The 24,413-nt window shown below is 38.7% G+C and overlaps 2 protein-coding genes across 3 annotated transcripts in view; one reads left to right on the top strand and one right to left on the bottom strand.

The window, feature by feature from the left end:
• The window catches only part of Btbd9 (BTB domain containing 9), a 341,406-nt gene that overhangs the window by 260,549 nt on the left and 56,444 nt on the right, over positions 1-24,413 (bottom strand). The window lies entirely within an intron of this gene.
• Positions 824-995, top strand: LOC122111436 (thymosin beta-15A-like). Its single transcript, XM_042684272.1, has one exon. It carries the CDS (start codon positions 824-826, stop codon positions 959-961), a length of 138 nt encoding a protein of 45 aa, XP_042540206.1. The 3' UTR covers positions 962-995.

Genomic DNA, 24,413 nt, shown 5'->3' with positions numbered 1-24,413 from the left:
ACCCTTGAGACTCTTATCTCAAATTAACCAGCAAAAAGCCAGAAGGAGAAGTATTGCTCAAGTGGAAGAACTCCAGTCTTGAGCAAAAAAACCAAGCAAGTTGTGAGTGGCAGGTGCTATGCATGTGTAGGAAAGCCCACAACTGTAATAGAGTGATTAGAAGGGCCCTGAAAAGGGACCTGGATAAAGGGGATTGAGACGGCACAGTAAATATACATGAATTGAAATAGCAGCTTGTCTGGCATGGAACAATAGGGGCCAGTGAGGTTGAAACAGAGTGACAAGGGAAGCAGTTTCAAGAAATAAAGTCTGAGAGGCATAGGGAGTCAGAGTCAGGAGGATCACAGTTTAAGGCCAGCTCAGGCAAAAAATTAAGACACCTCCCCCCTCTATCTCACCAAACAAACCAGGCACGGTGGTTCAAGTTTATAATCTCAAGTATGCAGAAGAATAAGAAGGATCATGGTCTAAGGCCAGTCCTGGACAGAAAGTATGAAACCCTATTTTAAAAGAAAAGTACTGGGGGTGTGGCAAAGCACTTGCCTAGCAAGTGTGAAGCCCAGGGTTCAAGCCCTGGTACTGCTCAAACTGTTTTTTACTAGAAATGGGGGGAGGGGAGGGGGGGGGCTGGACATGATGGTATGTGCCTGTGGTCCCAGCTACTTGAGAGGAAGGGAAGAGAAGCATTGAAATTTGAGGACAATCTGGGCAACGTCAGTGTAAGAGCCTATCTTAAAAACACACTAGACCCAACCAGCTCCAAGCCAGCCAGCGTTCTACCCCTGCCAGCGTCCTCGCAGGAGCCACCAGGCCTCCAGTCAAGATGAGTGATAGGCCAGACATGTCCAAAGTGGAGAAGTTTGACAGATCAAAACTGAAGAAAACTAATACTGAGGAAAAAAACACTCTTCCTTCAAAGGAAACTATCCAGCAGGAGAAAGAGTGTGATCAAACATCCTAAAATGCAGATTGCCTCTCAAGAGAAAGCTTCAACATCACCTGACATTCTTGCTTAATTTAGGCTTATTTCTGTAAAACTATGTGTTTGTGGAGACTTGAGACACCTGTAGATGATTTCTCTTCCATATTCCCTGGCTAAAAGGTCAACAGTAGCCAGTGTCCCCTTAAATTTGTTTTTAAAGGGAAATTTCAGATGGTAGATGACATGCTGTCAGTAATCTCACTATTGATGACCTTTGAGGGTGTGGTCCTTGTGTCCCCTACAGAGTGAGTCAGTTTAACCTGTAATGGGTGCCTTCTGCTTCATAATACTTTCGTAGTCTCTTAATTTTCATTTACAATAAAGCATTAAAAATATTTTTTAAAAACACTAAAAGCAAAAGGAACAAGGGAGTGGCTGAAGTGGAAAGCAGAAGGAAAAGAAGAAAGAAATTTGGCTTCTCCGTGAATGAGAAGAAAGAGGTTGATCAGAAGGGTCAAATGCTTACGAAGGTGCCTCTCCAGGTCAAGATAGTGGCAGTAGTTGCATAACCTTCCAAACAAACTACAAATCACTGCAATACACATTGTAAAGAGTTATACTTTATGGTATGTGAAATATGTCTTATTTTTTCACTAAAAAGTATGCTGTAGCTGAGCACAGACTATGAAGCAGTAAACCATACCATGGTGGGAGGTTCAGGGGGGGTGAGCTAGGGATAGTGAATGTGGCTCCAGTCCTGATTGATTCTGGAAATAAGACCAACAGAGTTTGTGACAACTAGGTGTGCTACTAGAGGAAAAGAGGACAGGAGGAAAAACTAGTAGAGTGAAGGAAGGGCTTGTCTAAAAGGAAATGGACTCATTACCTCACTTAAGAAATGGTAACCCCTCTGAACATCATCTTTACAATAATTTTTAAAAATTTTTTAAAGAAATGTACTCATTATTTGCCTTGCAAAATGGTAACTACCCCACTGTATATCACCTTTATAATAATCATTTAAAAAATTTAATAATAGAGAAAAAAGAATGTAGGATGATGCTCAGTGCCTGACCTGAACTTGGACTTTGTGAGCCCATATTTTCCCATCCTGCCAGGAATACCAACAAAGGACTGGAGATGGAGAAACATTTGTCTCCCGAGACAAGTATAAGGACAAATGTCAACATAAGAAGATATGAAAGTGACACAGAAGAGCTGGCCCTGACCACACTGCTGAGCTCAATTCCAACCTCAGATTCCTTATCCCAGTTACTTAAGCCAAAATTCCCTGACTTGTACTAGCATGTATTTCTAACTGAGATAGCTAGTAGGTTTCAACTTGTGTGCGTGCATGCGGGTTGCGGGGTGGGAGGGGGTAACTGCAGTTTGAATTCAAGGCTTTTAACTTGCTAGGCAGGCATTCTAATACTGAAGCCATACCAACCAGACTTTTTTGCTTTTGTTAGGGTCTTATGCTTAGGCTGGCTTCAGTCATGATCCTCTTTCCTATGCCTACCACCTAGCGTGAATCATGGGTCATGCCACCAGACATGGTTTATTTTGTTATGGGAGTTTTAATCTTTTTTGGGGGTGGGGGGGTTAGACTGGCCTTGAACCACAATCCTCTGATCTCTATCTCCCACAAAGCTAGAATTAAGGTCATGATCTACCCCACCAGGCCTTCTTTTAGCCTTTTTAAAGTGTACAATTCAGCAGCATTAAGTACATTCACCATTACCAATATTCAGTTCTAGAACTTTTTATTTATCCTCAACAGAAAGTCTGTGCCAATTAAACAATAACTCCCAATGTACTATCACCCCTAGACTCTGATCATCTGTATTATACTATCAGTTTCCAGGAATTTACCTATTCTGGGCACTTCATATAAATGAAATTTTTAAAAAAAATTGTCCTCTTGTGTCTTGTCTTATTTTACTCACTGTAATTAAGCTTTCAAAGCTCATCTATATTGTGGCATCTATGAAAATTTCTTTTTTTTTTTTTGTCGGTCGTAGGGCTTGAACTCTGAGTTTGGACACTGTCCCTGCACTCTTCAGCTCAAGGCAAGTGGTCTACTGCCACAGCGCCACTTCTGGTTTTCTAGTGGTTTTTATTGGAGATAAGAGTCTCGGACTTTCCTGCCCAGGTTGGCTTTGAACCGCGATGCTCAGATCTCAGCCTCCTGAGTAGCTAGGATTACAGGCGTGAGCCACCGGCGCCCAGCATGTATGAAAATTTTATTCCTTATCAATGCTGAATAATATTACACTGTATGTAGATACCACATTTTGTTTACTGATCCATTTGTTATTGATCATTTCTGCCTCTTGACTATTGTGAAAAGTGTTTCCATTAATACTGGTGCCACAAGTATCTGGGTAGGTCCCATTTTCACTTCTTTTGAAATAGAACTACTAAATATACAGTGAATCTATGCTTAACTTTTTAAAGTAAACGGTTTTACGTTCATATTGACAATGCACAATTTTTCCACACCCTTGCAAACACGTGAATTTTTTTAAATTTTTTTTTGGGGGGGTCCAGTTGTGGGGCCTGAACTCTGGGCCTGGGCACTATCCCTCAGCTCTTCAGCTCAAGGCTAGCGCTCTACCACCTGAGCCACAGTGCCACTTCCGGCTTTTTTTCTTTTTGCTTATGTGGTGCTGAGGAATCGAACCCAGGGCCTCAGGCATGCAAGGCAAGCACTCTACCACTGAGCCATCTTCCCAGCCCCAATTTTTTTTTTAATTTTTGACAACTGTCATCCTAATGGGTATAAAGTGGTTCCAATTGAGGCTTTTATTTACATTTTTAAATGACTGATACTGAACATCTTACCACGTGTCTTTGGACATTTGTACACCTTTGTACATCCATTTCTTTGCACATTATCCTTAAAAACACCTACCTTCTAAAATTCCTCTAATAGCTTCCCCCTCCTATAGTTTGAAGTTAAAAATCCAGAGCACTACCTAATATTTAGAACCTTACTTTGCACCTCTCCTCTAGCCTGCTGTCAGCTCTAGGCTCCTCTCAGTCTCAGGAACCCACCAGGTTCCTCCTGTCAAGGCTTTGTACATGTGGCTCCTGCCTGCACCTCTCTCCTCCACTTCACTGGTTATACCTCTGACTTCCTCAGGTCTCACTAGGACATCACTGCCTTTTGGGAGAAAAGGGAAAATTTCTGCACACAACTCATCATTTGGCAAATGAGACGACAGAATTGCCCAGGTGACCACATGCTTATTACCATCTTGCGCTCTGGAGTCCAAGCTCCTTAAAGCAAGTAAGTTTCCCTGTCTTACTCATGTTACTGGAAAACTCCAAGCTTCCAATAAATATCTGCTTCATGATACACAAATGAAGTTTCTCTCCTTTTTATGAAAAATCTGCTAAGTTCTAAGTTGTTTCAAAAATACTCCTGGCCACAAAAGTCATATTTTAAAATTTCAAATTCTGTAGTGTAAATGATATAAAACTATCATGCTTTATTTGTGATACTCATTTAGTTACCCAATTCAGAATTGTCTCTTTGCAGCAAATCTGCAAGTACACTGCTCTCTAGAAACACCTCAAAAATATTTATATATTTTCAGTAAAGATGGACAGAATTATTTCAATTTCAACCATTTTCACTCCACCCAAATGCTATAGGTTTGCCAGACTGAAACAATTCATTTCCTACTCATTTACACACTTCCCTGTGAAGGCAGCATGAAGAATGCCAAAAGGAGTGCCTCTCTCTACAGACTATATGTATGCTTTGCAATTTGCTGGAAATTGAAATCATCAGTAATCATTTCTTTCTATTCTCTTGTCAAGATAGTCTTTTTCCTTCTTTTTTTTTTTTTAAGAGCTTTCTTTTCAGGTTTTGCCAATACATTTTAAGTCATTTTTCCTCTCCTTTTACAATTTTTTTTAAATAGTGCATTCCTTAGAAAGGAACAGAGAATTTCAAAGCAAAATTTCTTTTTTGCTCAATTTCAGCATTTATCTCTCCCTAGAGATATGCAAATCAGAAGTGAGATCCCTACATGAAAAGAAAACATTGCAATAAGATGTTTACCTGAAAAACCACACTATAATTCAAATTCTGTTAAGGGTCATTGTCAACATGCTTGGGCCAAGAGCACAATCTACCTTTAAATTGTTGTAACCTGATGGAAGGAATAAAAGTTTGCCATAGCATTCCTCTAAAGAGAGTAGACGTGCAATAAATCTATAAGGAAGTGGATACAGCCAGCAGATATTATAGAAAAGGCACCAGGAAAAATCAATGACTGCACACAGGGACAACAGAGCCCATGGGGAAGAGGGGGAAACCTATAAATTCTAAAGATTTAGGATCTTGGAGAGGGTTTACATTGTATTGGGTATTTTCCTCCAAAATCTAGGCTCTCGGTTTAAGACTGTGAAGGCTAACTTCTTAATCAGAAGTTCACATCTTAACAAGTAACCTAAATGTTACTCCTCTTAATGCTCAGTTCCATAAATTTGCTTGGTAATTCAGAGACAGTCAGTCATAAAGCATCCCTGGGCATTCCAATGAGCTACGAAGATGGAAAGATAAAGCAGGATGCTAACAGGGTCATCACAAATCCCAGATATCTACCTGTAATGTTCTCTTTCTAAAGCTGTCACTTCATGTAGCTATTACAGTGAAATGGATAATGGATGTGAAACATCAACACTGCTGGTACAGGACAGATACTAACAAATACTATCCGCCCTCCTTTGATCAGATGGGTCTTACCCAAAGTCTTATCACCATAGTCCTGGTAACCTAATTGGGAGAGCAGTATCTCTGTACTCAAACAGCATTTTTGCAATTTGAGAATCAGAAAGAATACAAGATTTCATTAGGCTCTAATTTCAGCAATGTCACACTAAAAGAGAGAAGCGATGCAAAATGACATTTGTAAGGAAAGGAAAAGCCTTGATGATGGTACCTACTGGGCGTTGGCAAAAAACTTCCACAGGCAACTAACACCAGTAGTGACAGTAGCTGAGTCTCAGAATAACACACTGCTTCTCCCAAGACCTCTCCATATATACTGTCCTCTCTGCCTCGAGACTCCTCCACAGTGCTTCTCAAGGGGACCAGGAGCTCCCATTGCCAATCCTATCTTTTATGACCTCTTGGCAGCCAATGCAGTGGATCACCCGGTTCTATAAACACTTCCTTGCTTAGCTTCCTGTAAATTTACCAAGACAGCACTCTGCCGCTGCCCCACCCTGGGTCTCGGATCCTCCTCCGGTCCTCAACTTCTTCATACTAGTGATTACATTCAGTCTCTCAGTATCTTATGCTGAATACTCTTAAATTTAAGAATACTGCTACTATCCTCAAGATGTATCACAATTTTTAAGTACGTTTTTCTACCTTTACTGCTTCCATCCTCTTCCAAGCTACCATGAAGACAATCACCTGTGTGCAGTCTGTGCTGAGCTCAATGCTTCTGATCTAGCTAAGTCTGAAGAATGCTATAGGGAAGGCAAGGCTTAGACATCCGGTGGGGTGAGGATCAACCTGGGCAAAGGACATTCTAAAGAGAAAGAATCAAGAAACTAGCACAATATAAACTTGTAATCTATAAACACCTTGCATGAGTTAAGTATAAGGTTTCAACAGATCTTGAGACTTGCAAAGCAGATGGAGGGGCTAAACTAAGTATTCATTACATGTTGGGTATGATTTCAATTCCTTTATGATGTTTTCAGCCAATGCAACCTAGATTGTTACAATCTTTCTCCTATAAAGGAGTCACACTGTCACTATCTCCATTAAATTTAGGACAGAGAAGTTAAGTGACTTTGCCAAAATCACTATAAACTAAAGACCAGACTGACTCAAAAATGTACCCTTCAACAGTAAACTGAGGGCTGGGAAGGTGGCTCAGTGGTAGAGTGCTTGCCTTGCATGCTCAAGGCCCTGGGTTCGATTCCTCAGCACCACATAAGCAAAAAGAAAAAAGCCGGAAGTGGTGCTGTGGCTCAAGTGGTAGAGCGCTAGCCTTGAGCTGAAGAGCTGAGGGACAGTGCCCAGGCCCAGAGTTCAGGCCCCATGACCGGACTCAAAAAAAAAACAGTAAACTGAATTGTCTATGTGCAAAGGACCTTTGTTTTCATGGCATAGATGAAGAGGAACCATTCGAAAGTTCACACTAGGGAAAAATATGGCATTGCATTTTAGCAAGACAAGTGTAAAATATGGACAAGATAGGGCAGAAATCAAAGTCAAAGTAAGAGATGTTGGGGGGCAAGACATAAGGTAAGGGGCAAGACAAAGGACAGATTAGAGGAACAACCTAGAAGCAGAAATTATTAAGATTTTCAAAGTGTGGATGGAGGCTGAAGGCCCAGGTATTCTTACTATGCCTTTTACCACTCCCCTCCATGTACTATTATTAAAATAAGAAATCAAAAGCTGAATTTAAATCAAAGAATCATCATGTCATGAACTGGGTCAGTATCCAAATACCACAGAACAGGAATCTAATAAACCTGGATGGGAGCATTTGGCTTAGGACCAAAATGTAATTAAGTGCTTCTGCCCTTCCTTATATTCAGTTTTGTGTCTTACAATTGTCTTATCTTCAGGCCAAGTCAGAACAATTGCAACCTGAAGCATGACCAGCACATTTAGACTTGTGTGCAAAGAAAGAGCACAGAATGACATAATGGGATGAATGGCTGAGTTGTATGCAGTGTTCTGGTTGAATTTACTGTCCTGACCACATGGTAGTGCTTAGTATAAAAGTCGTCTGGACAGAGAATATAGGAAGTAGGAACCACCTACTTGAGAATGAGATGACTAGGTGGGCTCAATCCCAAAGAAAAAGAAATTGTGAGAGGAATCTATGGCGCTTGATTATTTAATACTCACTAGTCATACTCAGGGGCAAATAGAGTGATATACATATTATTAATATATTAGAAAAGGCAAAAAGAAAATGAAGGGGGCAAAAGTACACAGAATCACCATACCATGTCAGGTCACTCTGCAATTACATTTAGTGTCAAGACAATGGAAAGGGGCTATAATTTTCACTTGATATTGATTAGGTTTTGAGGGAACCTAGTCACTAATAAAACAGGTCAAGGATCCAGGAAATGGAGGGTTTTTTCTTTGTTACTGTTTTCATTTTCTTTTCTTTTTATTTTTTTGTCCGTTTATGTGTCTTTGGGAGGATAAGGGGAGGAAGAGAAACAAAGGGATAAAGGATAAACAAATGCAGCAGTGGTACTCATTAGACACTATGTTGAAAATGAGCCTTTTAATTTGTGGGTAGGTATGAGAGGGAAAAACTGAGAGAGTGCAAGGTAAAGGGTGACATTGTCCAAAAAGAAATGTACTCATTACTTTACTTGTATAACCTGAACACCTCCATACATCACACCATTCTAATAACAATTTAAAAAACAGATCAAGAAACAAAGCTGTCATCAAAGCTAGCTTTACTTGAATCCTAGCACCAGTAAGTCTGACATCTTGAGTATTGAGGGGACAAAGAAATAAATAACCTAGGCCAATCTTATACCACAGTCCCGACTACCAGTAAAGGTTGAGAAGGTTGGGACACATGGTCTCTAAAAGACTCAGGGCAAAAATCTTGTTAAAAGATTCTAAATAGATAATGACAATTTGCCTTGTGAAAGTGAAAATGTGTTTGTGACTTTAACTAAGTATCACTATTCCACAACACTGTGAAATCTATGTAATCACCTAATCTCAATTTTTTTAAAAAAAAGTGAGAGAAGGGATGGGTTAGGAGAGATGGGTGACAATGTTGTCAGACACTTTGTACTCATATACTGTTTTGTAGATGGGAACTTCTTTGTACAACTACTTAAAGATACAATAATAAAAATGGATGCCAGGCGCTGGTGGCTCACACCTGTAATCCTAGCTACTCTGGAGGCTGAGATCTGAGGATCGAGGTTCAAAGCCAGCCCAGGCAGGAAAGTCCGTGAGACTCTTATCTCCAATAAACCACTACAAAACCGGAAGTGGCTCTGTGGCTCAAGCAGTAGAGCGCTCGCCTTGAGCTGAAGAGTGCAGGGACAGCACCCAGGCCCAGAGTTCAAGCCCCATGACCAACCAAAAATAAATAAATAAAATAAAAAATGTAAGAAAAAAAAGACTCTAAATAGGATGTCCTTGGCCACAAATGCCAACAGAAATAATCCTTCTACTTATGAGAAAATGTGATCAGACTTCCCAGTGGTTATCTAAAACAACTAGAATAACAGATAAATAATATAACTAAAATGATTTAAGACCAATTACTAAACCATTGGGAAGAAGTTGCATATCTAGTGGTTTCTACAGCTATTAATACTGGGCACATGGAACACATCAAGAAAATACACTGTTAACTGAGTTCATTTTTTTCAGTTCAGCTTTTCTACTACTTGCCCCAACCCACATCTCACATCATAAGATTCTTCTGGAAAAGCTCATTAGTCTTATCATGGAAATATGTCTTTTGATTATAGAAAGTTAATGATAATGATTTTAATACCTAACTATTATACCAAGAGTTTGGTGGAAGGATTTAAAAATTCTGCCAATTACAACAGAATCATTCAGGTATCTGACACTTTTTGCTTTAGAATTCAATTGGGAAGAAATGACAAAATACCATCACTATCACTAGGTAAGTCTACCTTGAAACAATTATACATACAAAACAAAGAAGAATAGTAGTGATTAGACAGTATAGAGAAAATTAAACCAATTGCAACTTTAAAATTTTTATTTTTACAATAAATTGAGACTCTTTTCAAGTCACAGTTTTGGTGTTTCATTCTGTATATCAATCATACATACATGGCTGTTCAATAACACAAAAGAATGTTTTGTTTTGTATAAGTCTGCCTTCTAAAGGGGTTTAACTGAGTATTCTTTGTTTTGCTGCAATCTTTGATGGACTCCAAATTCCTTGAGGGTCACACCTCCAGCCCTGGAATGCACACTGCAGAGAACAAGTACTGGGTAAATACATGTGTAATGAATGAATGAAATCAAAGGAGGATTGAATGATGCCTAATGTGTGGGATGAAATTCTGGTGGCAACAGAGAAGGGTTTGTTTTGGGGGGGTCTTTTGGGTTTGTGGGTTTTTGTTTTGGTTTGTTTTTGGCCAATCCTAGGGCTTGAACTCAGGGCCTCGATGCTGTCCCTAAGGCTCTTTGTACGTAAGTCTAGTATTCTTCCACTTGAGCCACAGCACTGCTTTCTGCTTTTTCTGAGTAGTTTATTAGAGATAAGAGTTTCACAGATTTTCCTGCCCACCCTGGCTTGGAACCACGATCCTCCAATCTCAGCCTCCTGAGTAACTAGGATTAGAGGCATGAGCCACCAGCGCCTGACTTCTTTTAATTAAAAAAAAAAAAAAAGTCTTATGAAACCTTCTTGTCTTCAGGTCACCTCCGTGGTAAGGAGCTAAAAGCATTGCCCCCATTACAATGGGGCCTGAGACAGGACTGGGAGTGGAGGACTGCTCTGCCTAATGAGGACAGGATTTGCCATTCCAAGAAGAAATCATGAAATGCAGGCAACCACTGAAGACTGAGAGCAAATGTATATGAAGAAAATACAGGCAGTAGCATAACGGAAAAGAAATGCTAGAAACACTTTTGTCTGTACTCCCTTACCTCTAAGCCCTTATCACCAGATAATTCCTTTTAATATTCACATGTCTCCACCACTGAAAGTGAAGTCAAAGCTATCCAAGAAATGTTCTAAAAATGCATGCCTCCTTTTCATAGCATTAGCTAAATGTCATTCCAGCCAGATAATATATTTCTGCAGTTACAATGTAACATAAAACATTATAGCTACAGATGACTTTAACAGATTTTTTTGAAATTCTACTATATATGTCACATACCTTGAGATTATGCTTCAAAACATATTTTATTTTAAGATTTTCTAAATAATCCAGTGTAAAAGATCTATACTTTATATCTATTAGATGTAAGTTTAAAAGGGGAAAAATAAAGCAAATATATCAATGTATTTAACTTTTTTCTTAGAATAAACAGATGGTACATTTTGATGAAAACATATTCTTGATTATATGGATAAAAGAAACCATATGGTATTGAGCCTTTTCAATTTCTAAGAAGGTAAATCTGAGTAAAATTCTTAGACAAACACAAATTAAGATTTATGGCTGGCATGACAAACAAGCTACATGATCTGCCATAAACTAGAGGAGAAGGAGTCAATCATGAGACCCACTATTCAGTGAAAAGTCATGTCAACTATTAAGAGAGTCATGATGTATTCCTCATACAGGTGCTGGCCAATGCTCCGCAAATCCTGCAAATGTTCTATCCCAAGACAAAAGAACTTATCTGAATTACACAATGATTCAACTACTCTCAAAGGGATGAACTTTCCTATTAAAAAAAAAAAAAAAGACTGAAATGCCACCTGCTTTAAATCAAGCACTTAACTAACATGTTGCTATTTAAATTGCACAGATAAATATTCTGGCCTAAATTGAAGGAAAGCATGAATGGAAATGTGAATCACAGTGAACGAGCCCTATCTGGAAAACGGCTATATACACTGACTTTTCAGTGTCTTAAAAAGAAAGAAAGAAACTAATCTGATTTTTGTTAGAACATGGATCATATGTTATTAGAAGTTACTAGAAAATCAACCATGTACTATAGTTTCAGCTGTTATATATTCTTTACACACATTTCAAAGCCCAGAATACTGTACTGTTGGTGGGAATGTAAACTAATACAACCACTCTGAAAAGCATTCTGAGGGTTCCTCAAAAAACTAAATAGAGTCGGGCGCTGGTGGCTCACGCCTGTAATCCTAGCTACTCAGGAGGCTGAGATCTGAGGATCGCGGTTCAAAGCCAGCCCGGGCAAGAAAGACCGGGAGACTCCTATCTCCAATAAACCACCAGAAAACCAGAAGCGGTGCTGTAGCTCAAGTGATAGAGCACTCGCCTTGAGCTGAGGAGCTGAGGGACAGTGCTCAGGCCTAGAGTTCAAGCCCCACGACCACCAAAAAAAAAAAAAAAAACTAATCAGAGACCTTACCTACAATCCAGCCATACCACTCCTCGCCATCTACCCTTAGCACCAGGATATGACAAGGACACCTGAACATCCATATTCAGATTGCACTATTCACAACAACCAAGATATGGAAACAACCCTGATACCCCACAATAGATGAATGGATGAAAAAAATGTGGTACCTACATACAATGGAATTTTACACAGCTATTAGAAATGGGTAGAACTAGAACAAACCAAGTTGAGCAAGGTAAACCAAGATCAGAGAGACAAATGATGCATGTTCTCCCTGATATGCAGGAGTTAGATTTAAACATAACAGGATATGACAAATTATACAGGACTCTAGACACCTATATACAGTGAGACCAAAAGAGGATAGTCTTAGGAGAAAAGCACCAAGTTGTGATACCCAAGCACCTCTTCATAGGTATATAAAATAATATACATGCTGAAACAAACTCCAAAGATAAGGAAATAAAGGAACCTTTTCTTAATTTCTTTGTGTTTTCAGATGACTCTGAATTCTTTACCTCGTATACAGTGTATAGATGTGCACATCTAAGAGAAGATGGGGGGAGAGCACAGAATCAATGGAAAATAGGTTGAAAAAGTGCAGCAGCAGAGCCCCCTGGCTGTACTGGACCTTGATGAAAGTGAACCACACAATTCGTGGACAGAGATGAGAGGGAGAGAATGAGAGAGAATGAGGGAACAGATGATACTGTTCAAAAGGAAGGAAACATACTTATTACCTGACATATATAAAGGTGACCCCACTGTGTATCATCTCTAAAGCCACAGTAATTAAAATAAAATTTTAAAAAAATAACTAAAGCAAAAAAGGCTCAAGGTGTGGTTCAAGTGGCAGAGCATCTGTCTATCATGAGGCCCTAGGTTCAAACTCCAGCACCACTACCAAAAAGAAGGAGCCCAGCACTGGTGGCTCACACCCATTATCCTAGCTACTTAGGAAGCTGAGATCTGAGGATTGAAATTGGAAGCCAGCCCAGGCAGGAAAGACTGTAAGGCTCCAACTAACTACCAATTAACCTCCAATTAATCATAAAAAGCCAGAAATAAAGCTCTTGCTCAAGTGGTAAAGTGTTGCAAGAAGCTCAGGGACAGCACCCAGGGAGAAAGGAGGAAGAGGAGGAGGAGGAAGATTGTTGCCTGAATTTTACTTAATTGTTGGGCATATCCTACTATGGACAGTTTTTTTTTTTAAATCAATGACAGTAATTTGGGAAGTTCATTCATAAATTCTCTCAGAATTCTCAAATATTTAACATGTATATCAAGAAACTTGAACTCAGCTTATCTGAATGATCTAAAATTTATTCATCTTGAGTATCATGTCCTCCAAATTAATGTTTTAAGTTAACATATCTTTATATTTTGGCCTAAGATTTGTCATTTGATGAACTAATTAGAAATAAAATGGTTCAGGAGAAAAAAAAAACAGAATACGAAATTGTTACCATCTTGGGATATTCCTGGACTCTGAAGACTTAAAGCAACAGAAACCCAAAGGGGGAGATGTCATCCCCAGGAATAATGTAGTGTCCTAAACCGTGGCTGAATGAAAGCAGAAGCAGGGTACATGAGCCTCCACCCTTGCTCTTGAATCTGCCGAGTCTACCGATAAATTAAGGCTGATGAAGTAATAAATACTCATCTTAAGAGTCTGAGCAACATTACTGCTAAAGGCAATACTACAGAACAGAAACAAAGACTTCAAAAATAATACTGCTATATTCTCAACCACCTTAAAACTGGAAATCTTTACATAATGCCTTTTCATTTAATAAGACTTAAGTCCTTTCTGAAAGATAAAAGTGCAATCTGAAGCAGGGCACCGGTAGCTCATGCCTGTAATCCTAGCTACTCAGGAGGCTGAGATCTGAAGATCGTGGTTCAAAGCCAGCCGGGGCAGGAAAGTCTGTGAGACTCTTATCTCCAATAAACTACCAGAAAACCAGAAGTGGTACTGTGGCTCAAATGCTCAAATAGTAGAGTGCTCACCTTGAGCTGAAGAGCTGAAGAGACAGCACCCAGACCCAGAGTTCAAGCCCCATGACCAAGCTAAAAAAAAAAAAAAAAAAAAAAAAGTGTAATCTGGTTAGTATATCCTCTACAAGAAACAAGTGCCTATCAAGGTTCTATTTTTCAGCCTTACTGGGTAATAGTTTTACTCAGGATGAGTCACCACTACCTCCAAACTCCACACAACATTGCTTCTGCTGTGGATTACCAGCAACACTGGGGTGAGAAGACACAGACACATGTGCAAATCGATAATCCATTTCAAAGGGTCCTCATTATTCCAGGACATTTCCATTGAATTCACATAAAACACAATTTTCATTAGTAAATGTTAGAAGAGTTTCATTAGGTTAAAAACTGAGATCAAAGTACATTTTATCTTCTACTTAACAAAATTTAAGTAATAAACACAACTATGTGTCAACCAAAACAGCAGGAATAATAAATGGTCATCAAATATCTTCCAGAGTAGTAGCTTTTTGTTTAGTCACGGAGCTTGAACTCAGTGCCTGGGCACTGTCCTTGAGCTTTTTTGTTCAAGGCTAATGCTCTACCACTTTGAGCCACAGCTCCTATTCAAGTTTGCAGATGGTTAACTGGAGATAAGAGAGTCTCACAGCCTTTCCTACATGGGCAAGATTTGAACGGCCATTCTCAGAATTCAGTCTCCTGAGCAGCTAAGATTACAGGTGTGAGTCACCAGTGCCCAACTCAGGAAAATCTTTCTAACATTTCCTGGCTAACTTTCCTAATACAATTAAAGTGAGGAATGCTTTCAAAAATACCTGGACATCACCAATGTTCTCTTAATTTTAATTGTCAGATACTTTTCTTCAAGTGTCTGTCTGCTCATCATTTTGGCAGGTGTTTCTTTTTCAATTGTTGCAGCCAGAATTTCACTTGTTTTATGGCTTTATATGAGAATCTGGCAGTTCGGTAACCTCACCTTTTTTGAGTTCATGAAATCTTTATTGCTTGGATTTTTTACAAAATCTGCCATTTGACTTTGCAATTGAGTACAGTGATTTTTACATCTTTCCAACAATCAGTGAAACACTATAACTAATGGATGGGCAGGGATAGTATTCATCAGGGATGAATATTTGAGTGGGAACTAATTTTACACCTGGACAGTTCATTAGTGAACATTTTTATATTATGATGACTTGTCTCCCTATGCAACCTCTGAGACTGCAAAGCATTAGATAATGAATATTCAGATGACAAGGGCACCCATATATGAAAGGCAACAAACATCACAGAAATACTCTGTCTTCTAACACTAGGAAAGTTTCTCTGGGGACTGGAAGCACATCCTGTCTGCATGCAGGATCATCACTGTACAAACAGCCTGAAAAAAATCATACTGGTGTGCATCCCACTCTCTGATAATGGAAATTATTTTAATCTGGCACCATTCACAAACCACAGTGGCAAGATTGAAATCTTGACTTAGGAATTTAAGCATCCAATATGTATCTGGCAAGTGCCAAAATCTAGAGGCTATGACATGCTTATAGGAAATTAATATATGTAGCATATGAATATCATGCTTGTCCCATAAAGTAGACAGGGGATTGGAGGGAAGGAGAGAGATTTGATCATGCTGAAGTAATGTTACTGAAATATTTGTTATGCCAGAATCCTAAAGTTCAGAATAAAACCATTTTATCTTTGAAGACTCACAAGAAACAAAGGTACTGCACAAGATGAAACACAAAGATGGAGAAACAGTGTTGAATGTTAAAACTTGCTTCTCTGAAATACACATGCTTCTCTAAAAATGCATGGGGATGTCACAATGAAATCTTCCCACATGCTTGTATTTTTGCTATTTTTTTTTAAATTGCTTTCTCTGATCCTTAATGTAAAAATCTGAATTCCAAGCTGGGCACCGGTGGCTCACGCCTGTAATCCTAGCTACTCAGGAGGCTGAGATCTGAGAATCACAGTTCAAAGCCAGCCTGGGCAGCAAAGTCCGTGAGACTCTTTTTTTTTTTTGGGGGGGGGGGGGTCCGGTCGTGGGGCCTGAACTCTGGGCCTGGGCACTGTCCCTCAGCTCTTCAGCTCAAGGCTAGCGCTCTACCACTTGAGCCACAGTGCCACTTCCGTTTTTTTTTCTTTTTGCTTATGTGGTGCTGAGGAATCGAACCCAGGGCCTTGAGCATGCAAGGCAAGCACTCTACCACTGAGCCACCTTCCCAGCCCGTCCGTGAGACTCTTATCTCCAATTAATCACCAGAAAACCGGAAATGGCACTATGGCTCAAGTGGTAGAGCACTAGCCTTGAACTGAAGAGCTGAGGGACAGTGCCCAAGCCCAGAGTTCAAGACCCATGACTGACAAAAAACACACACACACAAAAAATCTGAATTCCACTGGGAAAAATATACAAGACAAATGTGACACACACACACACACACACACACACACATGTGTGTGTGTGTGTGTGTGTGTTATAGCACATAGTAGTACATGCTTATAATCCCAGAACTCAGGAGGTGGTGAGTCAAGAATTGAGAGTTCCAGGTCAATCTGGGCCACATAGGAAGACTCTATCTTGATGCTGCTGCAGGTGGTGATGGTGGTGGTGGTGATGGTGGTGGTGGTGGTGGTGGTGGATGGGGGTATGAATGGACTACTTACCTAGGGTTCATCTCCAGGCCCACAGAAAGAAACAGGAGAAAATAAATCCTCTAGAGTCAAAAGCCTGAGTTTGAACCCCAGCTATTTTATGTTCTAGCTGTGTGATCTAATTATGATTTCTGAATCTAGTTTCCTTATAGTGCAATAGGCATCTAAATGCAATAGATGCCTTTTAAAAAATAAAACAATAATTTGTAGGGTTTTTTTAATGCCCCAAACATAAGTGAGATATGAGACATCCTAAGACCCAAATTCTGTAGGGTAAATGTGAAAACACATCATGACAGCAATAAACAACATTCCCAAAGTCTATTCCAAAGATGTCAAATCTATTGGCCATGTCTTCTCTAAAATGACAACATAAATAAGAAACTGATAAAATCAGTGGTATAATAGTGAAATGATGAGTATTGCTCAATGACAATGCTCAAGATAATCCCTCAACTGATCAAGCAATTGAAAAGTGTGCAAACCCATCATCCATCTAGGTATGATACTGCCTTGCAACTATTTTCAGTTTCAATTAAACTTCCTTCTTGTTTAATTTAACCTTTTTTCTTACTGTGTTTTCTTTGCAGATTCTGGGCATATGCATATATTTCTTGAAAATTTATGCTTAAACAACAGGATCTCTGTTTTCAATACAGGACAACCAGAAAATAACCATGTTCATCATTAAACCTTCACCAAAGCTGTTTGTATAGGCATGTGGAAATGGTAGTGATGGAGAGGCAGTAGTATAACACAAAAGTGGAGTATAGTATAAAACAAAAGTAGAGGCAGAAAGCAGGCCTGGGTGTGAAAGGACTAGATCATCCCAAGCAGCAGTCTTCTCTAGACTTTGCCTTTGAGTCTCAAAAGATACTTTCCATTGTGTTGTCTTTCCCACATTCTACTGCATTGGACTGGATAACTTTCCGTCCTACATGAACCAAATAACCTGCTTCTCTAAGCAAAAAACTGAACATCTGAATGAGAAAGGCACACCAGATGATGGAATCACTATAGATCCATGCTTACCAACCTCAAATGGATATTGAACCCTGTCTGGCATTCTAGCTTCTCTAGAAACTCCTACTGTCCATGAGACCCATATCTCCAATTAACCACCAGAAAACTGGAAGTGGTCCTGTGATTCAAAGTGGTAGAGTACTTAGTCTTGAGCCAAACAGCTCCAGCACCCAGACCCTGAGTTCACGCCCCACAACCAACAATATAAATTTATGAGGGTTGGGAATTTCATTCAATGGTAGAGCACTTGATTGCAAGGCCCTAGGTTGATCCCCATCATGGCAAATATATACATATTTTTAAATATGTTAAAGATCATGTATAGCAAGAATAACAGACAAACATAGTCCTAATACTTTATTCCTTTTCTTTCTCCTATTCATCCTCATTTTCCTAAGATTTTAATCTCATAAAATTACATTTTCCTAAGTTATTATAGCTTGATACCCTTTATACCATTCTCTATGCTCATATAAATCCATATAAATTCATAAATACATCTAAAACATTGTTAGCTGACAATAAAAGGCACGACAATTAATAAGATCTATTGTGTGTGTGTGTGTGTGTGTGTGTGTGTGTGTTTTGTTTTGTTTGCCTGAGCACTGTCCCTGAGCCTCTCTGTGTTCAAGGCTAGTGCTAGTGCTCTACCACTTGGAGCCACAGCTCCACTTCCAGCTTTTTCTGAGTAGTGTATTAGAGATTAGAGTCTCACAGACTTTTTTGTCTGAGCTGGCTTGGAACTGTGATCCTCAGATCTCAGCCTCCTGAGTAGGTAGGATTATAGGCATGAGCCATCAATGCCAGGCCATAATATGTTTTTTACCTAACAACTTTCATGGAAATTTCTCTTTGAATTCATATGGATATGATACTTGGTTTTACTGAGACAAGATCTTGCTATGTTGCCCAGCATGTACTTGAATGCATGATCCTCCCACCTCAGCTGTGCAAATACCGAGAGGTACAGACATACACACCATACCTGGATGGATACAATTATTTTAATAATTTCCTTACTGATGAGCATTTGGTAGTTCTCAGTGTTATAAACAATGATACACAACGAGCATCCTTACCTATATATTCTGTTAAAATTAGTTTTACTAACAGTAGACTGCCAAATCAACAGGTGTATACATGTTTGCATTTATAAGATACACATTTACTTCTCTAGCTCAGTCTAATCTGAAATCCCAGCTCTAGTTATCAGAACTGCTACTGCCCAGAGGTCCAGTACACTCTGAGCTGCAAGTGCCAATGACATTTCCATTCCGTTTCTACTGATCTCTCAGAAACACCTGGCATCACTAGCCTGTACCCCTTGAAAACACCCTTTCTTGCTTGCCCTTCTCTTTGGGCAAATTTTGGAACATTTCAGACTCTTTCTTTTCTCCTACATTATTCTTCTTTTGGATCTAGTCAACTCTATCGCTTTAAATATCATCCTTAAACAGTAGCGTTGAAGTTTCATTTCCAGACCTCCTTCTTGGGCTCCTACATTTAACAATGCTCCCTTGAAGTCATATATCCCAATTCCAATTCCATTGCTACCATCTTTACACAGGCAACCACCATGTAACAAATATCTCCCAACTGGCTTCCTTACTTCCCCTCCCTCTCACTTCAATCCAAAGGGGGCAAGGTTAGTTCATGACTATAATCCTTTAACTCTGCTTGCTTACAGATAATCAGATAAGTGAGAAAAGACTAATATTGTTTTATAATAGGGAAGCTGAACACATCCAGAAGCTCCTCAACCGGGAAATGTTTAGATAAACAATACCTTCCAAATACTCTACTATTGTTAAAAAGGATGAATCAGATTTTCATCTATTAACATAGAAAGATAGTCACAAGTAGAACTGAAGGCATGGCATGTATAGCTACGTACAAGAGCACAAGGCCTTGAGTTCAAGTCCTAGTACCAGCACTAAAATACGCACACACACACACACACACACACACACACACACAAGACTTCAAACTAGCATAAATATAATATACTTAGATATATACACTATATATCCTGGTAAATATGTCAAAATATTAACGAAATTTCTGTAGTCAAATCATTTACAATATATTAGGGGAAGTGCTACATCTTTAAAATTCTCATCTCTTGGTTCTGGTAATCATTTCTTTTGCTGAGCATAAATTCTTAATTTGACGTAGTCCCATTTGTCAATTCTTGCTCTTATTCTCTGGATAATTGAAGTCCTACTCAGAAAATAATTACCTGTGCCAATATCTTCCAGAGTTTTCCCTTAGCAGCTTCAGAGTTTCTGATCTAACATTTCAAATCTTTAAGTGGGAGGAGGATGGAGGTGGTGAGTTTGATTAGGGTACAATGTAGGAAAGTCTTGCAATGAAACACTTGCCTTGCTAATTTAAAAAAAAACTCCTTTTAAATTTTCATGGAAAAGTCAAGCTTTTGAAGCCATACCTTAAATTTTTTAGTTTGCTTAAAGCAGGATTACACATTCACCATCTTTATTCCAAGTAAATATCTTGGAGTATTATCTTAACCATATTTTTGCCTTGGAGAAATCAATGATAAAGAGGAAGTTTCCAGAAAAAATATTTTTATGTGTATGACAGTTTACTAGTATGATATATTCATGAATTATACTGAATATATATCCCTTGAAATCAAGGAAAACAATAGGTTTACACAAAGAATTGCCCCACAGATTCCCAATAAAAAAGTGTTTAATTAAAATATTTGTTGACAGTTGGTTAGTGTACATTCTAAAGGAGAAAAGAAAATCAGTGTCACTGCAGTCTTTTGAGAACAAGAGCTGAATATGCAAATTAGCCCAAAATGGAGACTCATTATCTGTTTTGCACTTCAAGTGTGCTTTTAAGCACTGTAGGTATACACACACACACATACAGAATCCACATATATCTCAACAAACCATGCACATCATCTGTTCAGAACTGGGAAGCGCATGCATGCTTCTACAACATTAAATGGAAGGCAGATGGTAGTCTCTGATCAACAGACATAAAATAAAACCATTCTAAGCCCTACTTCCTCCAACAGTCCTTCTAATTTTTTCTTTAGAAAAATATCAAGCAGTTTTTCATTACTGTTGATTTGCAACTCCAAAATTACAATGAGTAATGCAAAAGAGGATTTCAAAGAAAGAAAAATGTCTTTTGGCACAGATTTGCTTTCATAGTCTTAGGCAGGAGATAACACTAACTTTGAAACTCACAGCATACTGTAGTTTTATCAGTATCTAATGTGTAAATTAGCTCTTTCTATAACTGGAGGTTTAGCTTTCAAAATACATAATTACTGATCATTTTGGTTTGCATCACATTTCTTTTGCAGGGTGAAATGAACTAAAACAGCTGCTACATCCTAATCGTTTTATAATGTGCACAGAATTTCTATGAGTATTAGAAATCAAACCTATAGCTTCCTATCAAGCAGAACATATTCATGTGTATATATGACCCACATTATTTGGAAGAACAATTATTAACTTATGAAATTATAATTTGAAACATAATGAAGTCATGCTTATGGAGACAATATTACAGCTCTTAATGGGGTCAAAGACACCAGTCCACAACAATCAGCTCCCCTACTTTCCTGTACATCAAGAAAGCCCTTTGGGTGGAAAAGTCCAAGTGTTCATGCTACCACCATTCTATGCAAGGATCGAGCCCTCTATTTTTATCTTGGGAGATGAATTTTTAGAAGGTGAACCAAGGCTGGCCCTCTGCCCAGAATTTCTGGCAGCCGACAAGCAATCTTGTTTTACTTCTGGTCCACTTTCCCTTGAGCTAACCTTGTATCCACAGAGAGCACCCTGATCTAGGGAACTTGTACCATGTATAATGATCACTAAGAAAGCTCTGATGATTTTATTAACCATGGAACTTGTATGTACAGTTCTTTTTAAACATATTTCATGGAAAGAAATATTAAAAATCTTGTTTCCTAGTATCCCCTTTCCAAGGCTAGGAGGGAAAAAAATATCAGTTTTAAGAGGATTTTTTTTTTTCCAGAAAAAAAATTATTATCTAGGCAACTGCATTCAGGGATAATGGAAGACTGAAGAGAATCAATGAGATATCTAGTGAGCAACAGCAACCAACCAACCAAAGGAATATAAGACAAGGCCCAGGAACCACAAATAATTAGTACACAAGATATATGGTGAATGACTAAATGAATGTTATGAAAGGTCAGAGTAGTTGCTGCTAATCAGGATGAGGTGAAATTTGAGTGTACACAGGCCTAATTCTCCACTGTGAAAATTATGAACCACATATCCAAGATCTTTAGAATACCATTTCTAAAGTAAGCTGGACAGGAAAATGACTGTGATTCACAATAAATTTGTGTCTAAGCTTATTTTCTATCTGTTCTTCTGCATTTTTGTCTTCCAAAATGAAAGTAATTGAAACTTTTATCAACTGGCAGCATTTCTCATCCAGTACAGAAATTGAGTTGGGGATCCTAGAAATTCTTCTCCATTAGTGCCGTAATTTCTGGGGTCCCAGTCCTAGCCCCAGGCCCACTTTTGTCTCTGTGCCACTTGCTTACCCCCGGTTTACATTCTACTTCTGTCCTTGCTTTCTACCCAAAAAACCCACTGTCCATGCCTAATAGTTCAGTACCTGGCTTCCTGGTTCCAGATTTCCTAAGTTTCATTAAACAGATTCCAAACATATACTTGAAGAATGTCACAGGGAAGAACTTTAGAAAATTTATTATTTTCCTAAGCAAAAGGCACACTAGCTCAACTTTTTATTCCAAAAGAGAGACTTTTCTTCACTATTCAGGAATTTTAACTATTCTTTGTGACAATTAACTCAATCTACAGTTCATAGAAGCCCTTTAATCTTGTCAGAAGATTTTAAAACATAACTTTAAAATCAGGTAAGTCTCAGAAGCCTGACATCATTTACAAAGTAACACAGAAAGAGAAGACTGTCATTCATGTATGTGTTATGAGCTTCGGGACATAGGTAGAAAGGAGGAGTAGATGATAAATTGTTCTGATTAGTGACACACACACAAAAAAATTTTCTCAAAAACTAAGGATGAGCTAGAGCTGTGAATATACACAGTGAAGGAGGGCTTAGATTTGGCAAAATCCATTGTAAAGTCTGCCTTAGTAACTGTCCTGAATGCAGAACATCCTTTCTCTCATCTTTTCCCCACACAATTTCTTGGTCTTTGAAGACTCAGTTCAAGTCTGTTGTAACCCTGGTCCTGTCCACTTATGTTCTTCATTACTACCACATTTTACTTTAACAATTTTTAGAAGGTTGTCATTCCCATTACATCATGACATTCTTGAGAGCAGCAACTGTGTCCTGGCACCTAAACCAGGTGATAAGAGCAAAAACAGTAGGTATTCAATAAATGTGTGTTGGGTGGGTGACTGAATAAATCCTATTAGTAACAAAGCAGCGTAGAGAAGATGGAAATCACAGGGAAAGTAGTGTTTGATGATCCTTTAGGGAGGTGCCATGTGAAACTCACTGTGGATCCAACTTGGGAAGCAAGTGTTAGCAGAACCAAATATAGTTCTTGCCCTTCAGAATGAAAATCTGACAATGGCTGTTTGGGTTAATAATAACAGGTTATTAGTGTCATTAGCATCATCTCATGCAATGGGTTTATTAAAACACTAATTTATATTCTAAACTTATAAAACAAAATGCAAAGGGAAAGGACAACTCTATTCTCTCATGCTCCAGTCCCCCTTCCACACACAAAAGACACTTAACATGTTATTACACTTTAAACAAAACAAAGTGAAACCAATACTGAATGCAACTGAATAATTTAGGCACAAACAACCATTTCATAAAGATACTGAGTATTAAGCACAGTATTTGGGGGCTATTATTTTGTTTTGTTGGGTTTTGTTGGTTTTTACCCTAACAAGAGGAATCTAGGTGAAAATAATAAATTTTCAACTTAAAAAAAGATGTTGAGGAGCTCTTGTGAAGACAAGATTTAGAAACAAGTGTTTCTAAACACTGCTGAAACCAAACCAACCATGAGTTAAGAACATTCCTTCCTAAGAGCTAAGCTAATCTTAAGGGGAACTCAGGGCAGGCAAATTCAAAGCTCTATTGACAACCTGACAAAACACACCTAAATAAAGAAATGCCACACTTTCTTTGGAGCATTTTTCAAAAGAAAACTTTTGCAATTGCTCATCATCATTATTAGTGAGCATGTGCTTGTTGTCCAGGTGGCTGTGTCTAGCACTAGCAGCATTTGGTCATAGGGGCCTCTTACAGCATTCTTAGAAACTGCTCCTCTCAAACAGGCCACAAGACCTTCTTCAGGGCTCTGTCTCCTCTGCAGAGTTTGTCTGTCTGTCTGCATATCTGTATGTATACAATCTTGTTTGGGTTGAGTTTTTGGTGCTGGGGCTTGAACTAAGACTTTATGTAGTTCTACCAGTGAACTATACTCCTAGTCAAACAAATCATAAGACAGGAATTGAACAGATTTGGCTACAAATTAAACTTCTCTAAGTCTCAGAGTCTCTTCATTCACAAAATTGAAGGTAGTGTTCGTTCCCACACAAGCCTACTGTGAGAATCATGTAAAGCAACACCATATACCTGACCAAGGGCAAATGCCTATTAAACATTAAGATGACCCATCTCGGTACTTCCTTAAGGTCCTGCAACCACCAAGTCTCCATCCTCCTTCCTCCTTTCTTCTATTTGTTAGTTCTCATA

This window comes from Dipodomys spectabilis, unplaced genomic scaffold (assembly GCF_019054845.1).
Source record: "Dipodomys spectabilis isolate Male_0828 unplaced genomic scaffold, ASM1905484v1 ptg000085l, whole genome shotgun sequence".
In the NCBI taxonomy this organism is placed as follows: Eukaryota; Metazoa; Chordata; class Mammalia; order Rodentia; family Heteromyidae; genus Dipodomys; species Dipodomys spectabilis.
Note: the sequence above shows the minus strand (reverse complement) of the source record. Positions and strands in the feature narration are given on the sequence as shown.